The 23550-nt window shown below is 43.0% G+C and overlaps 1 protein-coding gene across 1 annotated transcript in view; it reads right to left on the bottom strand.

Annotated features, from left to right (window-relative positions):
- Positions 1–23550, bottom strand: part of mctp1a (multiple C2 domains, transmembrane 1a) — a 94292-nt gene that overhangs the window by 49111 nt on the left and 21631 nt on the right. The window contains exons 5-15 of the mRNA XM_086110968.1: positions 22908–23019; positions 21423–21461; positions 18264–18428; positions 18024–18154; positions 17553–17739; positions 11423–11516; positions 7002–7104; positions 6293–6395; positions 5672–5773; positions 5191–5265; positions 3164–3283 (exon numbers count right to left, since the gene is read on the bottom strand). Of these exons, the coding sequence (XP_085967094.1) occupies positions 3164–3283; positions 5191–5265; positions 5672–5773; positions 6293–6395; positions 7002–7104; positions 11423–11516; positions 17553–17739; positions 18024–18154; positions 18264–18428; positions 21423–21461; positions 22908–23019 (1231 nt within the window). The remainder of the gene's footprint in view (positions 1–3163; positions 3284–5190; positions 5266–5671; positions 5774–6292; positions 6396–7001; positions 7105–11422; positions 11517–17552; positions 17740–18023; positions 18155–18263; positions 18429–21422; positions 21462–22907; positions 23020–23550) is intronic.

Below are 23550 nucleotides of genomic sequence, written 5' to 3' on the forward strand. Positions count from 1 at the left end.
AATATGATTAATAATTAGCTGAATAACCATAAACCACTGTAGTGTATTTTTAAGATGTGCTTTATGAGCAATTTTAAAGAGTACAAATTATTAGTATAATATACATTTGGGGTGAACAATAAATGAATTGACTAAGAAGACTTTGAAATCAAAACGGACCAGAGCAAAACACGCTAAAGGCAAAGTCATCATGGGATCATTTTGGCTGGAATAACATTCGGCAAAAATCAATAATCTAATTGCTTCTGACAATCCCTGCAGTTGGATTCCGCAAGTCTTTGATGCGTGGTTCAACATTAAGAAAATCCCCTGAACACAAAAGGATGTCAACAACATGGAAAAGTCCAAATGTTTTATTCAAGCAGTCGGTGCTCATGGAGAGCTGGAGCCGGGCGTTATTTGTTTCAAAACACAGCCCGCGTCCTTGCGGCTCGGAGCCGCGGCACTGTGGGAGGGTAATATTCAGTACTTTGGCTTACATTAACCACACACCAGGCAAACTTTTCCCCTGTTCTGTCTCAGTGGAGTGAAACCGAAGTTTGGATTTCAGAGGTCGCCTTTATCTCTCTTACATCATTTTCCATGCTGGCACTAAGTGTTGCCAGATAGCAAGCACAAGTCCTGTTAAGTTTGATGTAACCGGAGAGAGAAAGGCGGGGGGGGGGGGGGGGGGGGGGACTGTGTCCTGCTTTGGACCAGACCTCCGCGAGCATCATTGATGGGGCTAGACTGCCCCCTGCTGTACGCCTATAGAACGCACCAGCGATCGCTGTGCTCTTTGTCCAAAAATCAAGCCAGATGCTCTGTATGAACTGCTCGGTCGTTTAGTTTCGTCAAGAAAAATCCGATGACACTTGTACGGTTTATCTGCCACGTTCTTGTCACTCGTGAGTCTCTTTCTCTGGCGATTCAACTCTGACTTGATATGCGGTGTTTGCCCCCGACGCTATTTTTCAACTATGAAATGACGAGAGCAGTAAGATGTTCAAGTCAATCGTTCAAAGTTGTCCCTTGCTGTGGGCAAAGACGAAGCCCCAATACTTTAAAAGTTTTAAAAGTTAAGACAGACCCTTTGAAGAGGAGTCAAAGGACCAATTTAAAGAGACCTCGACTCGGGTGTCTTTGTGCCACTGACTTCTGTAGTGTGTGTGTGTGTGTGTGTGTGTGCGTGTATCACACTCCAAGACATGTGAATACACACATCAATAAATGCTTCTGTACCTGTCTTTGCTTTTTTGCCTTTTTTTTTTAAATTTCAGCAGCCTGAATTTTTATCTAAATGCAAAGCAGGTGATAGGTGCTCCACTTTCCTCTCAAAGTAGCTCCCTTGTCTGGGCTCTCTTCCTGATAAGAGTCCACCTACTTTGCCTGACATAAAAGCGCCCGGTATCATTTCCCCTGCCTCCCCCGGCTCACCGCCCGCCCTCACCCTTCCCCGAGCCTCACAAAGCTGCCTCTATTTGCCTCCCATTCGAAGCCCAATTGCAGATAAAGTTACGGTAAATGTGTTTGGAGGAAGAGCCGCCGAGGCTGGTGCTCCCCGGGGGCATTGACGGCCTTGTCTTGCTGAGGCCGCGAGGAGACCTGGCGGCAGCACGCAAACAGAACCCAACTCGGTTGTGGCACCAGATTTTTTGGTGTGGGGGAGCTGGGGGGAAGCACGGACGGCTAGATGGACGCAGAAATAGGAAGACACACCTTGCAGGTGTGGAAAGTGGAAAAGAGGGAGGCAAGTGTCATCCCGGCACACAAGCAGACACCTGCCATCCTGCGGGACAGGAGGTGACGGCGGGCCGCTCCACGGCGCCAATGCCTCGGGCGAAGCTGCCGCGGTGGCTGTTTTCACCCCCGGGATGGGTGGGAGACGGAAGCGTGGGCGTGAGAGAGCAACGCTGCATGTGAGACGACGCCATCTCTGCCTTGCATGTGCACGCCGTGCCAATGGAAATGCCAAATCTGACGAGGAAAACGCAGCACGTTTCTGCCGAATGAATGTGATACGGCAGCGTCTTGAATACAACGGCCGCCGTTGGAAAAACTGCGATTCAACCAACACGCCGCTTTTCCCTCCTCGAGGCTCCCTTACGTGAGTTATAGAGCACACTTAAACGTTTAGGAGCTGCCACTATCTGCCACCTCTGCAAGCCAGCGAGCGCCATTCTGAAAAGTTAAGTGCAACATCTGTCCAGAAAGACAGAAACGAACACGCACACACACACACACACACGTGACCGTAATCACACACAGACGTGCACCTTCGCAAACGCACCACCTTGGCCAGATGGCCCCCCATAAAAAGCCACTTAAAGAGATGAGCGAAGTGATTAAGAGGCCTCTGGAAGTGAGGGAGGAATGAGAGAGTGATGAAGAAATGGAGGAAGGGGGGGGGGGCGCTTAAGGGGGGGGGTACCTGTGTAAAGGAGAGAGGTCCTAAACACTGATGCTTTTAGCTAAGTGCACACTCCTACGCCAACACACACACACACACACACACACGAGTGGGAGGGGGAACGAAGAAGAGAAAAACGATGCCTGAATTTCAGCCTTTCAATAAACTATAAAACATATTGTCCTTGGCCTAGATACTTGTTTTATTGCCTCAAAATACTCAATTTGAGTATGTACAAGAAGAATACATTGTTACTCCGAACTGAATGAACTTTATGCACGCTCTGTCTTGTGAATGGGACTCCCAAGGATGTCCCCCTTCTCAGTGCTGCACCTTCAAACTCTTCTGACCTTGTTTTCGACATTAATTCATTTTTGGCACTTCCCTTTCAATTTCTTAAAGGCACGACGCAAGGACAAGTGCAGTCTTACTGGAGCGGAAATGTGCCACTTGAGCACACACACACACACACACACAACGGGGGGAAATTGTTAAGTGATCAATACGTTGTCTCGTCTGACCGGTATGACGGCCATGTGAGCTGCGTTGCCTACCCACACTACACTTCTACGTTATTACTTTCATCACAATAAAATACATCAATAATGCAGGCTGGAACAAGAACGGTGCCTTCCAAGCGGTTATCCAATTATGCACTTATTGCTGCTCGAATCAGAACGACTGTTAATGAATAGGCTATGACTGTATCGACCCAGCAGGCTTGACATTTGTGTGACTTATCGTGTCTGCGCATTTGAAGCGACGTCTACACACCACAAACGCGCAGATGCTCCTCTGTGGAGATTCCCATTCGAAGCAGCTGTTGATGTAATAGCCGGTGTTGATGAGGAACATGATGCAGCGCCTCACTCTGTTGAAGTTGCGCAACAGCAGCTGCAAAGCAGATGGGACACAAGAATGGAAGATGAACATAGAAGGTCAATTGGAACTAAGGATCAATAAAGGGGGTTTAATTATGCACGTTATCATTGATGTCAGTGATGGCGATTGAAGAGTCCATGTGAAAATGTCATCTTGTCAAGATGATATTTGGGAAGTGTACTTTTCTGATCATTTGCAGCCCTGTGACGGTTTTTATGCTATCGCGTAGCTATGAGTCAGCTCTGACAAGCTACTTTTCTTCCGACTAATCAGCAAGCAACAGGAGGGGTATGCTGGCACCAAACAGCCCTCGCGGCCTCAAGGGGCGAGCCTTCCAAAGCAGCCAGTGACATCATCATCGTGAGACGCTGACATGGGTCATCTTTATGAGTCAGAGGTGAGATTGAGATTCTGCCACTTGGGGGGTGAGAGGGGAGAAGAGCGGGCCGGTGCAACGGAGACGACATAGGAGGGGGGAGGAAAAAAAAACGGATCGAGAGTTGAAACAAGGGCGGTATGGGAGGCGTTTGTGTGCGCCGCACTGTGTTGGCTAGTGATGTGTGTGGCAGGGCATGGCGCAGCATTGACGACTAAGCCCAAACGGTCACTCATATGACATGTGTGATGTGGGCCGGCCCCAGCTATTCAGCCCTTTGTGCCGCTGCCACACTGAGCGGCGTGACAATGAAGTGCAAAGCAGCAGTGGCAAAAAAAAAAAAAAGGGCCATCTATAAGGACGGCCAATCTACTTATGCACCCCGCAGTTGACAGCTTGACATTTCTATTCACCCAGTCGGGGTGGATGCGAGGCGGCTGACAGATGAGAGAAGGGAGAGAGGAGAGAAGAAACAAAAATGAAACGCTGTTTTCCCCTCTTCAATCACCTTGTTTTATCTTGCCCACACTGTTGTCGGGGCTTTACGAGATGCCGCTCGGCCGGCTCGCTGGTTAGCGCGTATGACGGCGGGGCAGGACGTGGGGTACGCTGTGGGGTTTTTTTTTCCCCAACTCTAGTATCTGAGAATACAAATGCGCATTGGATCGTCTCGGGCAACTTTATTTTATACGTTGTTGCTTTATTGGACTGAAACTCCTCTTTGAGTAACATGGATATGTTTTTGGCATAGCATTAGCAAATACATGAAATACAGCCACATGGCATTTAAGTTCATGCAAATATATATATATTAAAAAATCCTTTAGATAACAGAAACGAAATGTTAAACTTAGTTTTGGGCTGGCCTGTAAGTGGAATATTTCAAAATTTTCTAAGGAAGTAATGTGTTAAGGATTACAGGACTGGATAAAGTGTACATTGAAGCTGAATTCTTCTTGTTTTGCTTCTTTCTTTTTCTTTTTTTTTTTAATAAAGTACTGTTGGTGTGAGGAATAACAGAATTGAAATCTAATTTTTTTTCAAAGGATTTGATGTCGTACATTTCATGATCAAGTCTAATTGTAGGGAGCGGGAACAGCCAACAAATACGATTATACAGCTTAGTTCGAGCTTTTTGATTTATTAAAATTGCACTCAAATGAATGTGCAAGACACTTTTTATAAGTATTTATTTTGCAGTTCATTTGATTGCACATTTATATATTTGGTTCACTACGGACATACAGGACATAAGACCAATACAATAAAAAGTAAACAAAAAGCATTAAAAAAAATTTTTGCAAATTAATTTGTACATTATCCCCCCAAAAATGTATACTTATTATGTGTCCATTTATTGCAAGCATGATTTTTATTTTTAAGTGACAATATGGCTTTATATAATTTCTCAATCTATTTCGAACGTTTATTTTGTTGTGAAATAAAGTTAAAATAGTGATCTGTTTTTCTAAAAATGAAATCTTATTTTCTATTTACGTGATGTGGTGTAGAAGAATTCAAGTCGCTATAAAAAGTGCTTGACCTGTTTGGACACTCTGGGCTCCTCCTCTATGTACTTCTGCTCAATGGGGATCAATGTCCTGAGACCCGCCTTCACCTGGAGGACAACGGAAAACAACAAAGTCAATTTTTGGCGTTGAATAAAGAGGCAACCACCAAATTGACATTTCTATTGCCACATTGCAACACATGTATACAGAATAAGCCACACGCACTCATGTGTGGTCGGAGCAAGCGGGTGGTGGGAAGTGGGGGGGGGGGGGTGTTTAGCAATAAAATGGCGGCTACAGGACACACACACACACACACACACACACACACACAGTGACAGACAACTGGCGAACAAAGGAAGCCTTCTATAATTAGACCCCAAACGAGGATGCGGGGGACACCGGACGAGGAATGAGGGAAGGCGGGGACAGAATAAGAGGATAGGGGACAAATATTGGGTTTTTTGTTTGAAATTCGGGAGGAAAATCTAAAAAGAAAAAAAAAAGACTTACAGCATTAAAAATCACGTCTATTTCAAGGAAGATGACCCCTTTCGTTGGCCCTGTCAGCTCCTTACTTTTCAAGGCGTAGGCTTTGCGTTCTCCATTTTGGATCTGTGGGAGAAGGGACATGACAGGCGTCTGTCTGGCAATACCCGACTGAATCGGCTCCCCGGGCCACCTTTGAACCCCAGCTGCCGGCGTTGACAGGGAACCCAAAACAACTGTGGCAACTCTGACAAGTACCTGTTCATTACCCGCAGCAGCTCGCCTCTGTCAAACAGAAATTAACTATCCTGGGGAATCACGCTGTACAGCCCGGCGCGGATTTATATACGACACACGCTTCAGTCGCAAGACACATGTATAGAAAGATTTTCGACGCGAGATGGCGAATGGTGTCATTTCATCTCTCGATCAGTGTCATTTTCATAGCGTCTCTCACTCACGCGCTTACTTTCTTCTCACCTATCAATCTTTTTTTTTTTTTTGACTCATCAGCCCGGCTCATCGTCGTCGTCCTGTCATTTCAAACGCTAATAGACTCGTCAGCGCGTGTGCGAAAATAACCTATGCTTTTTATAACTTCAATGGTGTCTCTTCATTCCGAATGTTTCACGACGTCGGACTCACCTTTAGTAAAGGAATGGCAACTTTCCCCAGGAAATCTGCGCTTCTGTCTCGGTCCTCGTCGTAAACGGTGACCTCGAGTACTGAGTGGATGTCCTTCACGTTACTGGATGACATGGCCAGACGACAACGGTGAACTGCATGCTAACGGTTTCAAAAGCTAGGACGCCACACAGAAGCTTAGTTTCATATTGAAGAAATGTGAAGGCGGTATAAAAGCTTTTCACGGGTCCTTTACATGTGCGTAAACAAAAAGTACGTTATTCGCCCTTGGACTACATTTCTATCAAGTGGAGTGGTGTCACAATTGTAAAAGTAGGCTAGCAAGATGGGTGATGTTATGTATAGAAAAGAGGCTATGTGGGCGACATTAACTCAAAGAATAATTAAATGAACGTGTCCCATCATTGGGAATTCCACATCTTTGGACTCAATAAAAATGTAGCAGAATTTAAAGAACTTATGTAACATTTTGATTTCTCTCATTATCACCCTGCTACGGTATGCACAGAACCAGGATACGATCGAGAAACATTTGAAGCCGTTTGAAAGCCTCTTGAACAGAGACAAAAAAATAACAACAGGGATTGTGCGCGTGTGTGTGTGTGTGTGTGTGTGTGTGTGTGTGTGTGTGTGTGTGTGTGTGTGTGTGTGTGTGTGTGTGTGTGTGTGTGTTAATACGAGTGCAGTTTTCACCAATGACTATACTTACAAAGTGAAGACCTTGTTCCACTCTGGGTTCAGGTTTTTGTAAACGGTGTGAGTCTGCAGCCGATCATTACTCAGCTCCACTATGCAGAATGGGTCACTCTTACCTAGATAAGACACCGAGAAGAGGAATACAAAATTATAAAAAAAATGGATTTGCGCTTCACTCTCAATGAATAAAATAATGAGTTGGAGGAGGTATTGCGTTTATTTATTGAGTTATATAATATAAAAGGCTGAGGCAAGAAAATATCAACTAAATATGACACACAAGTCCTGGGGAAAATCTTAAGAGGACTCAAAATCGTAAGACTAGCTATGACGATTAAGGCTCAATGAAGTTGGAATTGAGTTCAACCCCCCGGTGGCATTAATGATTTTTGTGTGTGCGTGTGCATGTGTGTACACACATGCAGGTGCGCTCAGCTTTGTCCACGCGTGAGTGTCATCGATCTATGTGATTTTCTCCAAATGTTGTGACAAGGGCAGGACATTTAGTAGGTGTGCAAAGCAAATGTCACCGTGATCAATGCGCTGCCATAGGTGTTGCCTCTCATATCAGTTGTTGGGGGGGGGGGGTCTTATTGATGTGGCAATTTTCAAAGGGATATCGACAGCTACGACTCGGGCAATATAAAACAGGATACATTTGGAATGGGACTATATAGTTCTCCATGCAGCTGTGTATGTTTGTCTTTATTTTCCTGTTTTCGTTAATAAAGGAAATTTCAAGCCTTTATGGCAAGGAACCAAATTTGCTAACGTGAGTGAGTGTTCAAAATTGGGAACTGTGAGGCTAAATCCAACAAAGACAGTTCAAAGTCATGACAAATTTAAACTCAAAATAAAATTATACATGACAATATACTGTACATATACATATGATAACAATAAACAACCCAAAAAGTTACAAATGTAAAAATAAAATGAGTACCGGTACTTATATAATCCAATAATTTGCCTCAGGTGCAACTTTTGCATTTCAATTAATTTTAATAACTTGAATCATAAGACATACTGCATATCAAATAATCCTGCCGCTTCCAAAGCATGGAAAAAAATCAAAACTGATTACATTTAATTGCAATCATTGGAATTAAGGGATGGAAATTTACAGCACACCGCTCCCCACTTTTTTAGCCTAATATTCCGTTGGTTTTTTTTTAATGGTTTGACAGGCTCTGGCGCTGCAGTTGGTTGTCACCGGCAATGAACTTTCACCCTATTGGCTGCTACCACCAGAGGCAGCTGTCTTAACCATTACACGCTCACATTTGAGCTAGCGTCCAGGTAAGGCTCCTCCCACATCGGGTCACGTCTCCACGGTGCCTCCGGAGGGTGTGCGGAGGGGGAGCGGGTGCAAACTCATTTCTGGCCGCCCTAAGATAAGTGTGGAGGATTGAATACGGCACGGATGAGGAAGCGGATGTAATTGCCTCGCAGGAGAGCTTAAAGTTGGTCGGGAGTTTGAGGTGCTCATCGCAATTAATTAGAATTCAAGGCTTTCAAATGTAAACCCATTTGCATTTTTTTCCCTTGCATTTCATCACTTTTAACAGGCTGCGTTGTTGACCTGAAAGTTTTGTGAAATCGCACAGACCACCGCCGAGGCTGACAAAATTTGTCACTTGCAAAAATCACTGAGCAAATTGTGTGTAAATTCGTTTGGAAATAGTCAATTTGTAAAATAAGGCAATGTAACTGTGTGGCTAATGGTTTAGGTACATTCTTTGGTCAGAAGGCTTCATGCTATTAATGGCATGGTAGTTGTTGTTGCAGATGTTAGCAGCATCTTAATGTGTTTTAAAAATTTGTAGAGATCGGTCCATCTTTTTTCTTGCATTGGTGATGGGTTATTTATTGTCTTCTTTTTTTTTTTTTACTTATGATATTAACCAAGCCACACTCGACATGTCAAACACATCATTGAACTGTTTCAATGATCCCATGGAGGAAAACTAAGACACGATTACCCGTATACAAAACGCATTCAAGCATTTTTTTTTCTTATTTTGTCCGCGAGTCGAAGGTAAAAAGACAAGAGGCAGGGTGAAGAGAAACCAAAAGTAATGAAATATACAACCCTGCGACAGCATTCTTTTTTTTTTTTTCTGTAAATTCGCCATGAAGTGCAGACTGAATGATGAGCTGTGAAACAAGGTCACCGAGTAAATTTAAGTTCCCAATGAAATACATGAGCCATTAGCCGCTGCTCTCTGGCTGCCCCGGTCTCAATAACCCAAATCAAGCAGTTCCGCTTTGTGTCGGCTAACACAGACTGTGGCTGCTTCGCATTGAGAAACACACACGCTCACGCGCGCACACTTGCACACATTTTCTCTACTCTCAGCTAGATAATGCAGAGTGAAAAACTAGGCCTGTCCACTGCAGACCTAATTAAAAGTAAGAATTAATGGAGAACGGAGGATTCGACGGGAGCAAGTGGAGAAAGAAAAGGGAGGGAAGGGGTGCAGGGGGGAGATTTGTTGGTTCAAATGCACACTTTTTCTCTATTATTCAAATGAGCACCCTGCATCTTTTCCCCTAAAAACACAGAGATAAATTTAGCATCCGGCATAAATCCAGCCTAAAGAAGACTTAAACTCACTCAGGGAACATTTTCCGAGACCGTAATCCCTCAAACCCCAGAATGACACTTTATCTCCGGCTGAATTCATGGTGATGTACAATGTGCCACACACATTGTCGACGAGATTAAATGCAATTAGTCGAATGCTGAAATTACTGTCATTTTGACAGAAGATAGCAAAATGAAATGAAAAAAAATGTAGTGCATCCAGAAATCACTTTTTCCACATTTGGTACATGACATCTTCATTCCAAAATGGATTATAATTATTTTTCCCCCGATATAATTCTACACACAACACCCTATAATGGCAATGTAGATGTGTTTTTTAATCTTTAAAAAAAAAAAAAAACATGATCCGTGATTTTTGTTTTTCTAGCTAAATGGAGGTCAATTCTCTAGACTGGACCAACAATAAATAATTTTGGATTTGTCATGATAGTTAGTTTTATTTGTTTTTCTTAATTCAGTTTTAATTAGTTTCTAGCGCAAGTTGGTTTTTCATTATTGTTGTTTTTTTATACAGATTTTTTTGCTTTTGTTTTTTATTAGTTTTAGTGTTAGTTTTTCTTTAATTATGTGGTGTTTGTCAAGTGCAAGATTAAAAAAAAAAAGTCTCTGAGTACTGTGTACTAAAGCAAAATAAATGACAATTCTCAAACGACTGTTTGACCTTCTTGCAGAGCAAGACCGAAACAAATACACTTGAACTGAACCATGAAAGCTCATGTATAGTATTCATTCAGAAAATGAAACCAAAGAATGTTTTGCTATCATCATAGTTACATTCTAATTAGTTTTATATGTAGTTTTATACGACGTGGCTTCCGTTTTTTAATTTTAGTTTTCGTCATTTTGTTAGTTTTGGTAAACTCTAATACTGTACTCAGGTGTATAGCGATCATGATTCCACTTGAGAGGTTCCTACAGCTTAAATGGAGTCACCTGAGGTCAGTTCTGTCAACTGGACATAATTTTTAAAGTCGCACACCTATCTGTCCACAGTTGACAGTACATGCCAGAACTCAAAAGTCAAGAAGTCAAAAGATTTGTCAGTCAGAGCTGGCCGACCATCTAAACTGAGAGTGGCCACACGGAAGTTCCTCTCCTTAGTAAAAAGCACATGACAGCTCGCCTGAAGCACTCTCAGACCATGAGAGACAAAATTCTCCAGTCTGAAGGATTGAACTCTTTGGCGAGAATGCCAGATGTCATGTTTGGAGGAAACCAGGCGCCATTCATCACCTGGCCAAAAGTGTCCCTTCAGTGAAACACGGCGGTCACAACATCATCATTTCACTGGCAGGAACCGGGAGACGAGTTAGGATAGAGCAAAAGATGAATGCTGCAGTGTACAGACAGCCTGGATGAAACCTGCTCCAGGGTGCTCTTGAACTTAGAACTCAGGCGACGGTTCATCACAACAAGCTCAAAGAAGTGGATGTAAATGTCCTCGAATTTGATTGAACATCCCCGGGGAGATACGAAAATGGCAGTGTACCGACCCGCCTCATCCAAAAGCTGAAAGAGCTTGAGAGGCGCCGTGAAGAGGAATGTGCTAAACTACCCAAAGAGAAGAGTGCAAAAGCCTGTGGCATCAGATTCCAAAAGACTCGAGGCTGTAACCGCTGCCAAAGGTGGGCCAACAAAGCATTGTGCAAAGGTGTTGAATACGTCGTAGTCCAGGAAAGGGCCTAACTTCTTCATTTCGTCTATCAGTCTTCGTTATATTGGTCTATGTTCTTAAATGGAAGTCGATGCTGTATTTGATGGCGTTTGCGACGCTCACGGGAATTTACTCATGGCGCTGTGTGGATGCGACGTTGCCTTCCCACCTGTGACGTCGGCTGCCATCAGTCCTTCAGCGCGGATGACTTTTACCTGCACCACCCCGACGTCTTTCAGGTTGTGCAGTGACCTCCACAAGCTCTGAAACGGCACAAGGACAAGGGTGAAAGGTCAAAGAGGCAGGCAAATTAGCATTTAAGGGAAAGATGGGTCAATAGCCTGACATTTCATTAAGGGAGGAAAAGGGTAGAAAATGTCCTTTAGCGGCCCTTATTTGAAAATATAGAGCTGGCATTTATAGCTCGGTCCAACAGGAGGACAAATGAGCGGAGTTCCTTTCAAGAGGAGCTGTGTGCGCTCGTTTGATACACGTTTCAGTTCTCGACTATTGAGACTGAAATAGAATTCATTTTGATATGAGCTATGTATGGGAGGGGTGAGAGAATTGAGAAGGGTCACATAAGAAGAAAATGCAGAATTGCCATCAGTGAATTCAATCCCATGCATTTTTAGAAGTTGAAAATGAAGGCAAAGGTTGGAACGTCAACCAAAGGAAGCAAAACATGCCGGCAATCAGTTCAGTTGACCAAATGTATCAATATAAACGGCAGCGTGTTGCGTTTACTCAGTGGAGCTTCTTCCTGTGAGTTTTGCATTTGTATCCGCGTAGCCTGACGCGAACTGGAACCTTGGGCAGCGATGCGAATAATGCTGCAATAGTGAGATCCACCTAAGAACACACTTTTAGCGAGGCGTGAAGAGCAAAGTTTGGATATTTACGCATACAAACACAGGAACTCTTCACTCTGGCTTTGCGCCACCAGCGCTGTAGTTAAGAAAAGAAACACAAACTGACACTCCCGAGTGGAGGCGCTGCAGCAAAACAGGACGACTGAACATTTACTCACATTTAGTGTAAAGTCTCTCCTGGTAGGTTGCCATAATCTCACAAGTATCTCTCTGAGCCCAAAAAGCTTAAAATTCAAGCTTATGTTTGAAATGATAATGAATAATTAAAACTTCCGAATTGGGATGAGCCCTTAAAAATTGTAATTTGAGGTAGTTTCCCAGCAAGTGGCCCTTGAACAAAGTACAATACGCTCGTGCTGTTGATATAAAAAGTCTACATACCCCTGTTCAGGAAAAAAAAAAAGAACTTTAAATGGTGGCAGGTGTGTGTTGACTCTCATTTAACGTGACTTTGAATGTTGTGATTGGTCAATCGTGATCACAGCCATAGTTAGAAGAGGTGGAGGGGGGACACCATTGTGAAACACTTTATTTTGTTGTCACTTTTTTTTAACTTCCCCTCTCAAAAAAAAAAGAACAAACTTAATGGAATTGAGTTGTTCAATACATAACATGAACGGTGAAAAAGTTTTCCAAATGATTGATCTTGCTCTCATTTTTATATCACTAGAACCTGGCATTTGAACAGGGATGTTTTTTTGTTTTGTTTTTTATTAGCACTGTGTAGAAAACTGGACGGAAAACAACTTGGTGGAGAGTGGCAAGACACAACAATTTAATACCAATTTACAGGACTGGGTGACCCCCTAGACAATGGTCACAACCCACGGGTTATTCATTCCACATTGTAGAAAAGTAATTAGGTGCTTGTTCAAAACCAAATCCAGTTTTATTCAAAAGTAACAGCCCTACCAGCTACACACACACACAGGTGCTTTTGTTCATGCCCAAACACTCAGGTACACTGAGGCCAAATTGAGGAGCATGTCGGCGTGTCTTAAAAGCAAGAGTGGGAATGCACTTCACTTCAATTTATTTCTCTCTGGCTGGCAATAACCCTGTCCGTCCGTCCCCACAGGAGTAATTATAATTTAAATCTCAGAGTCAGGCCAGGCTACAGACTTAATTCATTATTACCAACTCTGTCAGACTCTGCCTGTTTCCGGCGATATCATTGTCCAAAAGCTCTGTAAAGGAGATGGAGGGGAGAGTGTGTGAGAGAATGGGGGGTGAGTGAGTGAGTGACAGAGAGAGAGAGAGAGAGAGAGAGAGAGAGAGAGAAAGAGAGAGAGAGAGAGAGAGAGTATGGGGGAACTCGTTGCTTTCGGACATGATTTCTCTGAAGATCCAAGTCCTTGTTGGGAGAACAGTTAAAGAGAAAACAAGTCAAAGGGAGGGTAGGAAATCTTCGTTATCTTGGACAGCATGATGTGATGATGGCTCATTTGACCTCCAGAAGTATGTGGTCATACATTCTTTCTCGTGGACAAATCAACATACCACAGGCTTGTGACATAACAGGTTGGAGCCAACGTGACCCAGTCTGATGTGTTCATGTGTCGTGTTGCAAATATATAAATCATAGCAAGGAATTATACCTTGGTCAGGATTTCAGCTACCAAGACACGGTAACAAGACATTTGGGGCCAATTTGTCACAAATGAAAAGCTCTCCAGCACTTTTTCTGTGGATGGAACTTCTGTTCATCTGCACCCTTGCTCACTTAACCAGTTGAAACCAGTTAAGATCGTGGAGTCACACGTTGTCACATGGGCTAGAAAGAGGTGCCTTCCTGTGTGGGGTCGGCTTGAAAAGTATTTCAATAGGGACCATTTTGGACAGATTAGACCTTTTTCCACATTAGAGCCTTATTCTGCCCGATCTTTCTGACATCCATTCAATAGTTCAAGTGAGAATATGCAGTTTTCTGGTAGTTACTGTTTGTGTACTATTGCAAGCATTAAAGATAAAATGACTGAGTGAAGGTTGCCCAAGGTCTTTTCAATTGGTGCCATGACCCGGATACTGTTAGTATACGACCTGAATATAGTATGTATCTTGAAGGCATCGACCAAGTAAGCTAGCCAAGAAAGCTAAATTATAAAACTTATGTCAAACTAAGTCAGAATCCAAAGTATGAAGCACAGACAGTAATTTTTACAACTCGAGTAGTTTTTTTTAAAGGAATGATTATTATTTTTCTTTTTTACAGTTCTCAAAATTAGGCACGATGAAAACGTGATTTGATTTAGTCCCAAAACTCAGGGAGAACTGACACCTAACCGCGCAAGGAGTAAACAACATATTGCGGAAAAAAAAAAAAAAAAAAAGCTCAGCCAGTGTGAGACTGCAAAGGCATTTTTAGCCTGAAAACCACGCTACCAAAACCAAAACCTTTGCCGCAGCATATGGACAACCCCGCAGGGACATTTTGGGTTTGATAATGATCATTGATTGGCGTAAAAAAAATAAGTCAACCCTTCAATGGGATTTGAATTCACAAAAATACAAAAATACAGTAGCTTGCCGGCGGGTAGAGAGAAGAAATGAAGGGAGGCTTGTCCGTGCCCTCATTTACAAGACTCCCCGGCATGACCTCAGGTACAGCCCATCTTTATGAAATGACGATATATTGAATATCATTGCAATATGATGCACAATTTCAACATTAACACTGCACGTAAATAAGTGACAATGCATGTTAGGTTAGTTGAAGACCCGAAATTGTCTTGGGTGTCAATGTGAATGCAAATTCTTTGTTTGCCCATATGTGCCCTGTGATTGGCTGGGCTGCCAACCAGACCAGGGTTGGCCCCGCCTCTCAACGAACTAAAATATTTGAATGTTAACTGCCTGTACATGGCTAATATTTTGGTGGGTGGTCATTACCAGGCCTCACACAATCAAAATGTGAGCTGCTGCTATTTCATTGGTATCGGCCAAATTATGCAACATTCATCATGGAGCGGGTACACAGCGATAGATTTCAACTTATTCTATGTCAGTCCTCCAGCTTGTTATCGGTCCGCTTATGTCCTTTATCCTCACGCGCGTGTACGGTACGCGTGGGTGCGCGCGCACACGTGCGCAGAGGTGCCACCACTCTTCGGCGGAGGTCACCGCGTCCTCCTCTTCCCCTCATCCGCCCTTCTCGTGGCCACCCCAGGCCCATTAAGAGCCATTAGTGTGTGTGCTCCTTTGCCATCATAATACATAAATCTCTCCCACTCCTGTTCGGGCTGTCTCCCTGTACATCTGGGATGCAGTAATTAGCGATGAAGGAAAGGTTACGGTGAGCAATAGCACATCCAAGGCAATTGTCACTAAGTGAGTGTATTGCGCCATGTTGCATAGAGCAATGCCGCTAGCTGCATTTCAAGTCGTTTGCGGTCGGAGTACACGTGTAAGCTACTTACAAACATCTCGTGTACACTCACTGTACAATCTGTATGTGAGTACATGAAAAATTAAATACACGGGGCATTTCATTAGGTGCCCCTATGAGAACTGTATGACAAATTCAGCCTTGCATAGATAATCAGCTGTGGCTGTATTTTGTCGTGGTGTCGTAATAGAATACGATACACATTGTTGACAATAACGTAGCTACAACTTGATAAGCATCTTACAGTCTTACACGATGCAGTTCAGCACCACGGAAAATTTTGTCAAAACAATATCGGATCAATTCCTAAATGACCGTCTCAGAAAATGTTTCATTCGCTACACGTATATTTCAAATCATTTAACGACACAAATTCATCTGGGTCATTACATAATGCAGATGAATGTTGTGTGTGTGTTCATCAGAAGTTTAAAAATGGAAGACAGATTTGGACAAGGCAGATTAGTGGTCTTTGAACAGAACTATTCTGTTAAGGGCGGTACTTAAATCGTATCAGTCCTCTTTGATAAGAAACATCTTTGGTCAATTTTGTCACGAAAAGACAGCTTTTGCCAGGGAAAGAAAAGAGTTGCCAGTATTTATTTGGTCATGTCACGGGAGGGCCACATTGGAGACAGACAAGGAGAGCAGTCGGGAGAAGGTGGATAAAGTAGGAAAAGCAAGGAAAGGAAAATTGGGCCTTCAGCTCAGCAGAAAAACGGCATCTGTGCAAGTTGTGAGAGAGGTGAAATAGCTTTTTCTTTTCATTCTACACGCCTTCCCTTCCAGTGCACCCCTCAGCCTTTACCTCTCGCCCCCTATTACACACACATCCATACCACCTTTTTTTTGTGAGCGCTGAGGGCCGCGGTGGCTTTCTCGGTCATAGAGCTCCCCCCTCTGCTCATACGCCGTTGCTGCATTTCGGAGGCGGGTGCTCGACTTCCCGCGGTCGATCAATAATAAGGCACTCCGGGGTTAAGAAGGTTGAGGAACATTCTGAACACTTTCGGGCCACCAGCCGTAATGCCACATTCACCAAAATAAAAGCTAATGAATACGGAGTGGAGTTCTATCGTACTTCTGAAACTATGTAGGGACAAATTGACCCATTCATTTGGAAATGCACACCACACAAAAATATATACCTGTACATCACAAAGAATCTGAATCACATCCACAGAAACAAACCCACCATGTGGCGTGAATATACTGCTCTGACAACTTTGCTGATTATTTTGGTAAATGAATCTGGGAAGTAATGTAAAGCTAAAAGAAGACTTATGGGGACAAATAAATAAAGAAATACCAGTGTGCATGGCGTCACGAAAAAAACTGTGATTCCCAACCCACTGTGCAGTGCTGGAAATGTTCAAATTCCATTTAATTGGCCTGAAATATATTATTGTATATTAACACCACATAATCTTTCTTCACTCTATTCCAGTGACGTATGCCGACGGATAGAACAATAAAATGCGAGCTGCCAAAACTTCCAATGAATTTGTGTGTCCGCCTGTTGCCATTTTCTTCAAAGAATAATCGCTTAATGTTCAACTAAATGGGCCTACATTGCACACTGAGTAGATTTGTGACTAAATTAAGACAAGATCATTCTTATTGCATGTGCCATTCATCCCTGCTCACTTCACAACAAGCAGCAATTTCACAAAAGGGGCCTCAATCTGTTCAATGCAATCCCGAGTTTATGTTGACTGTCAAAGTAAACATCAAACAAAGAGAATTAAATGGCATGTATTTAAAACAACCACCTAATGTTGCTTCGAGTTTAAAGCTAACATATAATGGGAAACACTAGACGGGATAACAAATAACATTTACAAACTTTTCGCGGGTGATATGTTACAAGCGCCCCTCCAATAGAAGAATTTGCACAAAGTAGAGTTTGGCACTGTCTATGGCGGCGATATAACACAGTAGAGTGGAACACTTCTCGTTTTTTTCCCCTCAATTTATGCTTGTTACATGTAATCCCTCGCCGTTAAGACAGGAAAAACTCAGGGCGAAAAATATCAACTCACATATCTCTGCTTGATCTGGTGTCGCTCCTGCGGGTCATCCAGCACGTTGACTGACAGGTCTGAGATGGAGACGGCGGCAGATGCTGTGAGCGTCACCAGCATCACCAGCACGCCTTCGCCTTCCTCGAGTGGCAACTCCAGTTTGTGTGTGTGTTCTTTACTGAGGAGGGACAGGTCGATCGTGCACCTGAATGGACACACATACATCCCAAAAAGTGGGATGTGTTAGCACTGAGAACAGAATCGTTATTATTCGTCGTGTCATGTCGTCATGTCGTCCAAAAAAACATCACATGGACTGACATCATATCAAACCCTGCGGATTAAGAATTTCAAATTCATATACAATTCGAGGCAGGTGAGCAAAGACGTTTGGCAAGCTAGCATACTCGGACAGCACTTTGTATTTTTCCAAGGTCTGGTGACAGTGACACATGAATAATCTCAGAAGAACAAAGGAGATAGTTGTACCTTCCCATGAAGTCATCTTTCTTGCCGGCGTCTTTGTCCCAGACCGTAATGTCCACGTAGCCTCCTTGCTCCTCATACATGTGGAAGTCAAACTGTTCTCTCCATTGAGGATTCAGCGTTTTGGGAATGGTCTGGGGCCATAAGAAACAAGTGCGCGGTTCCCAGTTTGTTTGACGTGGGTCAAAAGGATGACAGTGTCAAACGCGGTCAAAGGTATTGCTCACGCGTGGGTTTGCTTACCTTGCTCTTATACTTTTGGTGTCCCATCCGAAATTTAACATATGGGTCACTTCGGCCGTTGTCATCCATGGGCTGGAGGCCGCGACCTTCGATAAGACTGATGCTGACGATGCCCCGCCACAGCTGAGCTTTTCTGTGTACATCTGACAGGCGCATACTCTGGCACTGTGGTGGGCAGACGCACATTCGCACAAACCATCAACGTACACACAGATACGCGCAGAGGCACGCGTGTACGCACATCCACACAAAACAGATCCAGACATTTATTAACACGCAGATGTATTGACAAGGAAACGGCAATGAATCGTGAAGAAAATGAAACACGTGATTTGAGTACACAAAGGAATAAGTCGAACAAATAAACCCTCAAATGTGGAGCTTTTTTTGTTGTTGTTGTTTTTTAAAAGCCTGGCATCCATTTTTTATGCAGTGGATACGACGAGAATGAAACAATCCAAGTTAATATCTTCATTCGTTTGGCTGAATAGGTTTGAAGAGCAAGCGCAGCTAACGTTTCTAATTTTAGCAGTCCATCTAGTAAAGTGACGAGGCAACCTATTTAAGTCTGTTTTCTCACCACTTACAGGCCTATTTAACCTCTCTTTGAATCATTACAATATCCTTCACCGCAACAAATTCCTCCCTCCCCCTCCTTTCATCCATCTTCTGCCTTGTTAGGGCGAATTTACTAGCATAGCTTTTGTTTTGCAGATGAATTTCATTAAACTCCGAACAAACCCTGCCGCACAAGCGCAGCCCTTTGATCTGGAGACGCAGCTTCTTAATTTCTATTCTCCAGACATTAAACACTGCGAGTGGCTCCACGAGGTTCAGCTAACCTCCCGTGCAACTCCACTTCCACGTCTGCCAATTTCTACAACTGAATTTATGTTATGTGGCGGTGTATGCTAATGATTCAAGGTCACCGTTATGTTGTACTCGAGCAACATTCTCATCGCTTTATTGTTTTGGAACGACATAGCTCTCTCCTTGCTCGAAAAAAAAAAACACAAACAAAACAAAAAAACAAGGGCTAGTTATTTTGTGAATCTGTATCTCTGTGCCAGAGCACAGCAGGAGAGAGATCATGCACAGCGATGTTCGGGGGCCTGGAAGTCTCGAAACAAATCTACTTTTAACATATTCGTATACAGTTCAACTTTTATAAGCCCTTTGGAGGAGAGAGAAAAAAAACTTTTGAAGTGCCAAAAAAAGAAATTGCCTAGTGGCGAAGATAGAGACCTGGATTTAATCTGCCTCTGACTCATAATTACGATTGCAAACTATTTCTTGAAGAGTTTGCATCTTCTAGCGTATGTTCGTGGCTTCATTAAAAAAAATAAGTTTGTGTAAAAATAAAACTGTGCACTGTGTGCAGCTAGGCAAGGAGGCAAGGAGGGAGTCAAGAGCTACGCCTTTTCTGGGAGGGGTAGCAAGTTCGTTAGTGCTTGCGCGTATTCCCGATTCGCAGGCGGGGTGGCCCATTTTGCAGACTTCAAAGGCGCAATACAGCAGGACGCCTGCCCAGCTTTAACCAGGCACACTCCAAATGTGTATCTGTGTCTCCAAATTGTTAGTCAAGAGGAAGGGAGTAGTAACATTATCGGAAGCCTTTCTTAAGGCCATCTGTTAGTTAAGCACTGAAAACTATGGCTGCCGCTGCTCAACCCGTATTGTTTTGTGTTTTTTGTTATTGTAAAGTGTCCTTGGGTGTCTTGAAAGGCGCTTATAAATAAAATGTATTATTATTATTATTATTATTATTAAAACTATGTGGCCAAAGCTTTTGAGACAAAGTCTTTGACTGAGACCAAATTGCTCTGATATTCCAAATGTTTTTCACCATTTCAGTTTTCCTGGTATTTTTGGGCCTGGCTAAAATGATGTCCGGTGAAACACTTAGGCGTTAAGCATGAGTCCCCCCCCAAAGCCTACTATGTAAGAACTTGAGCTACGCTGATGTCTACCATTACAGTGTACAGTTAGCATGCTAGCTATCTGTATCACCTTGAAACTGAATCTTCTACCTTCGTGTCATTTTTGAATGAAGCCTCCTACATGTCTGCCGTTAGCCCCAGAAGGTGGTTAGCTCACAAGCTAGCTGGAGGCTAACCCCTCTTGTGTTGGAGGAAAGCCTCGCGACATATTGGGGATGCATTGTAGCCACCAGAGGCCTTAAGAGGAGATATTTTCGTGATTCAACCATGTAGAGATGTGTAGACATAAGAAAGGCGCAAGAGGAAGTAGCTTTGATTTTTCAGCAGGATGCGGGTTCACGCATTCAGCGGACACACCTATCCCATTAGAAAGCCACAGAAAATATTTCATCATTTTGAAGGCTCATTTTATAGATTAGACAATTTATGTCATCGTTCAAACTCGACTGGGTTGTTAACAACAATGTACTCTGTGGTGTGTCAAGTCTGAAAGACAAAGTACATTTCAAGACAGAGGGACAGAGGAAAAACATGCTTCTTTCTGTTCATCTCAAAGCCACTCGAAATAAGGAGACACGTAGATACAGAACAGGCCCTGATATGGACTTGCATTGTCAATCAGCATGCTTATCGGCACGGTTGTTTTGCCATAGTTCTTCAAGCTCCCTGAAAATGAAACAACGGCTTTATTTTCTTACACAGCAGCTGCAATAGACTACCAGAGGTGCGGAACCTAAAGCGTTCGATTGTGGCGCCACACAATTTGAAAACCAAATCGAAGGAATGGTTCTTGTAAAATAGAACAAAAAATATTGAAACCACAAATGCTTATAATAATATGGAATCATAAACATTCGCTCAATCATTGAATTATATACATACATTTAGAATGTCCCTTGGAGGAAAACTGCAAAGGTTCCCTGCCACAAGTCATTCATAGTTGCAAGTATGAATACCAAAACTGCAGTCATTTAAAAGCGATCAAAATTTATAACTTACTGTATTTTATATAATAAATATAATGTGCTTCGTTAGTATATTGCAGCTTGTGGAAAATAAAGTGATGACAAAAGCCAAAAGCAACAGAGGTGGGGGGAGGAATGGAGGAAAAGAGACTGCATTCATATGCCAGGACACCAGTGAAAAGTGCACAGGTGAAGTGCAGTAGCGTTGGTTGGGGGTGGGGGGGTGTGGGGGGTTACATGCGTTTTTAGTTTACCTTACTAGATCGTTTCCAGTTCCTTCTCAAAAGCATGGTCTGTGAATGAGACAAAGCGGTTACAGCCCCCCCTACTGTCTGCCACTGGAAGCTGCAGGGGCACAGGTTAAGGGGAAGGTGGTGTGAGCTGTTCAGATGCGAGTAGTGGCCGGAGTGACGGGTGTGTGGGGCAGATTAAGATAGTGAGGCATCTGTTAGTCATGCTTGGGAAAAACCCAGGAGCTATTTGCCTTGTCGAGTGTTGTCATCCACAAACATGCACACGCAATTGTTATAATTGCTGTCATGCTGATATTGGTAATTAGAGAGAGATTGGTGCCTTTTGGCTTTTTTTTTTTAAGTTTCAAAAGAAAGAAAATCAAGCTATGATTCTTTGTATTTTACTTTCAAAGCTTGTAACCATTAGTGTGTATTTGGTGCATTTTTGAAGACCCGCTGGTTCACGCTGGAAGGGAAGTTGCTACTTAAAATGTTCTTGGTGCTCACTGGATCAGTCATTCGCCGATGATAACACTTGTGACCGCATTTTTACAAAATTTTTTAATCAGAAATTAAACTTTTCTCATACATGATTTTTTGCGCTGATTCCGAATCTGTGCTCGAGCACATCAGGGTTCCATAATAATACTAATTATATAATAACAATAACACACTATGTAATATATTGAGTCACATTTATGAATTAAGGGTTAGGTTCCGCAACAGGTGGAAGTTTTCTTTCTGAAACGTCATAACTCTAAATTACAGCGCAGGATCAAATTCGTCATGCGCAAGCTTTTACAGGTTAAAAAGAAGAAAACATCCCAAAATGCTGCTATGCTCGGAAAAAAAAGGAAAGACTTTTTTTAAATCAACATCAAAAAATGTTTTCATCGATCTGTGATTGAAATTTGCTGTTGACCAGTGTAATTAAACAATTAGAATACACAATGTTGGATGACATTCCAAAATATCGGAGTCAAAGAAGTCCTCATTTGCCCAACGCATCTCTCCCTCGGCGATCAAGCCTGACCGATGACAACAAATAGCGCCATCCAAAACGCACCGGTACACCCTTGTACTCGTTTTCTTCACAGTTGGAGGGAGCCAAAATGGTGCTTAACCTAAATCGGGTTTATTTGTCTGTCAAGCGTGGACTCTCTGCACTGCGGAACTAAATAAGCAGCAACATGAAGACATCAGATCAAAAGGAATAAAGTATTTCCCCCGTGACTCCCGCCTTGTTCTGGGTCGAACATGCAGGGGTCCAATTAGGCAGACAAATAATTGAACAGAAATAAATGCAACTCGGAAGCATCGAGCGCATGAGCCAACATCCAGCGCTCTTTGAACATGAAACTTTAACACAGACAACATTAATTACATCGGCACTTGTGTATGCGCCCTTGCTGATTTGAGGACGTTCCAATCACTGAACATGTATGAAGTCGGAACTTTCAGGTCAATAAACAAGAACCAGATGGAGGAACAAGAACGTTTTCTTACTGCATCTCTCATGTCTCCCTCTCGCGGTGATAACGTGACCGAAAGTTCCAGGCTGCCGAGATTATGGTCTGGATAATGTGGGTCCTTGAGGTCCAGGAGAACTTCCAGTGTCCTACAAGGGAGCGCGGTAATACAAGATCATTAAAAATCTACAATTTCAATGAATAATGTGTATGCTTAGCAATGCAAGGAAGTCATGTTTTATGTTGTCTTGAGAGGGAAGAAATTTCTTCTGTGCTGGACAGCACATTTGACATTAAAGGTGTATCCAATCCAATCCAATCCAATGTCATAAATGCACGCATAGCCAAAGCAAACAGGGTATGATACTCCTGAATTCTGATCATAAAAACTAGAATCCCAACTACACTGTGCCAGTTATTCAAGGCCCAATTTCCTCGAATGTGAAGTGGGACAACGCGATAAAAAGTATTGCAGCATGTGTTTCCAAAGATTACCACAAGAGGGAGGCACGAGATTGTGCAACCACCGAGGAGCGATTTAAGTGGATCTTTCATACGTTGAGTGAGCACGGAGCTGAAGTAAGGTTTTAAATATAAAACTCAAAGCATACAATGCACGAACAAGAAGTGGACAACAAGGTGAAGAAGAAGCAAGCAGAGGTGGGGAAAGCAGCCCAACA

This window comes from Hippocampus guttulatus, chromosome 5, assembly GCF_054856545.1.
Source record: "Hippocampus guttulatus isolate MCC_2025c chromosome 5, RoL_Hgut_1.0, whole genome shotgun sequence".
Lineage (NCBI taxonomy): Eukaryota > Metazoa > Chordata > Actinopteri > Syngnathiformes > Syngnathidae > Hippocampus > Hippocampus guttulatus.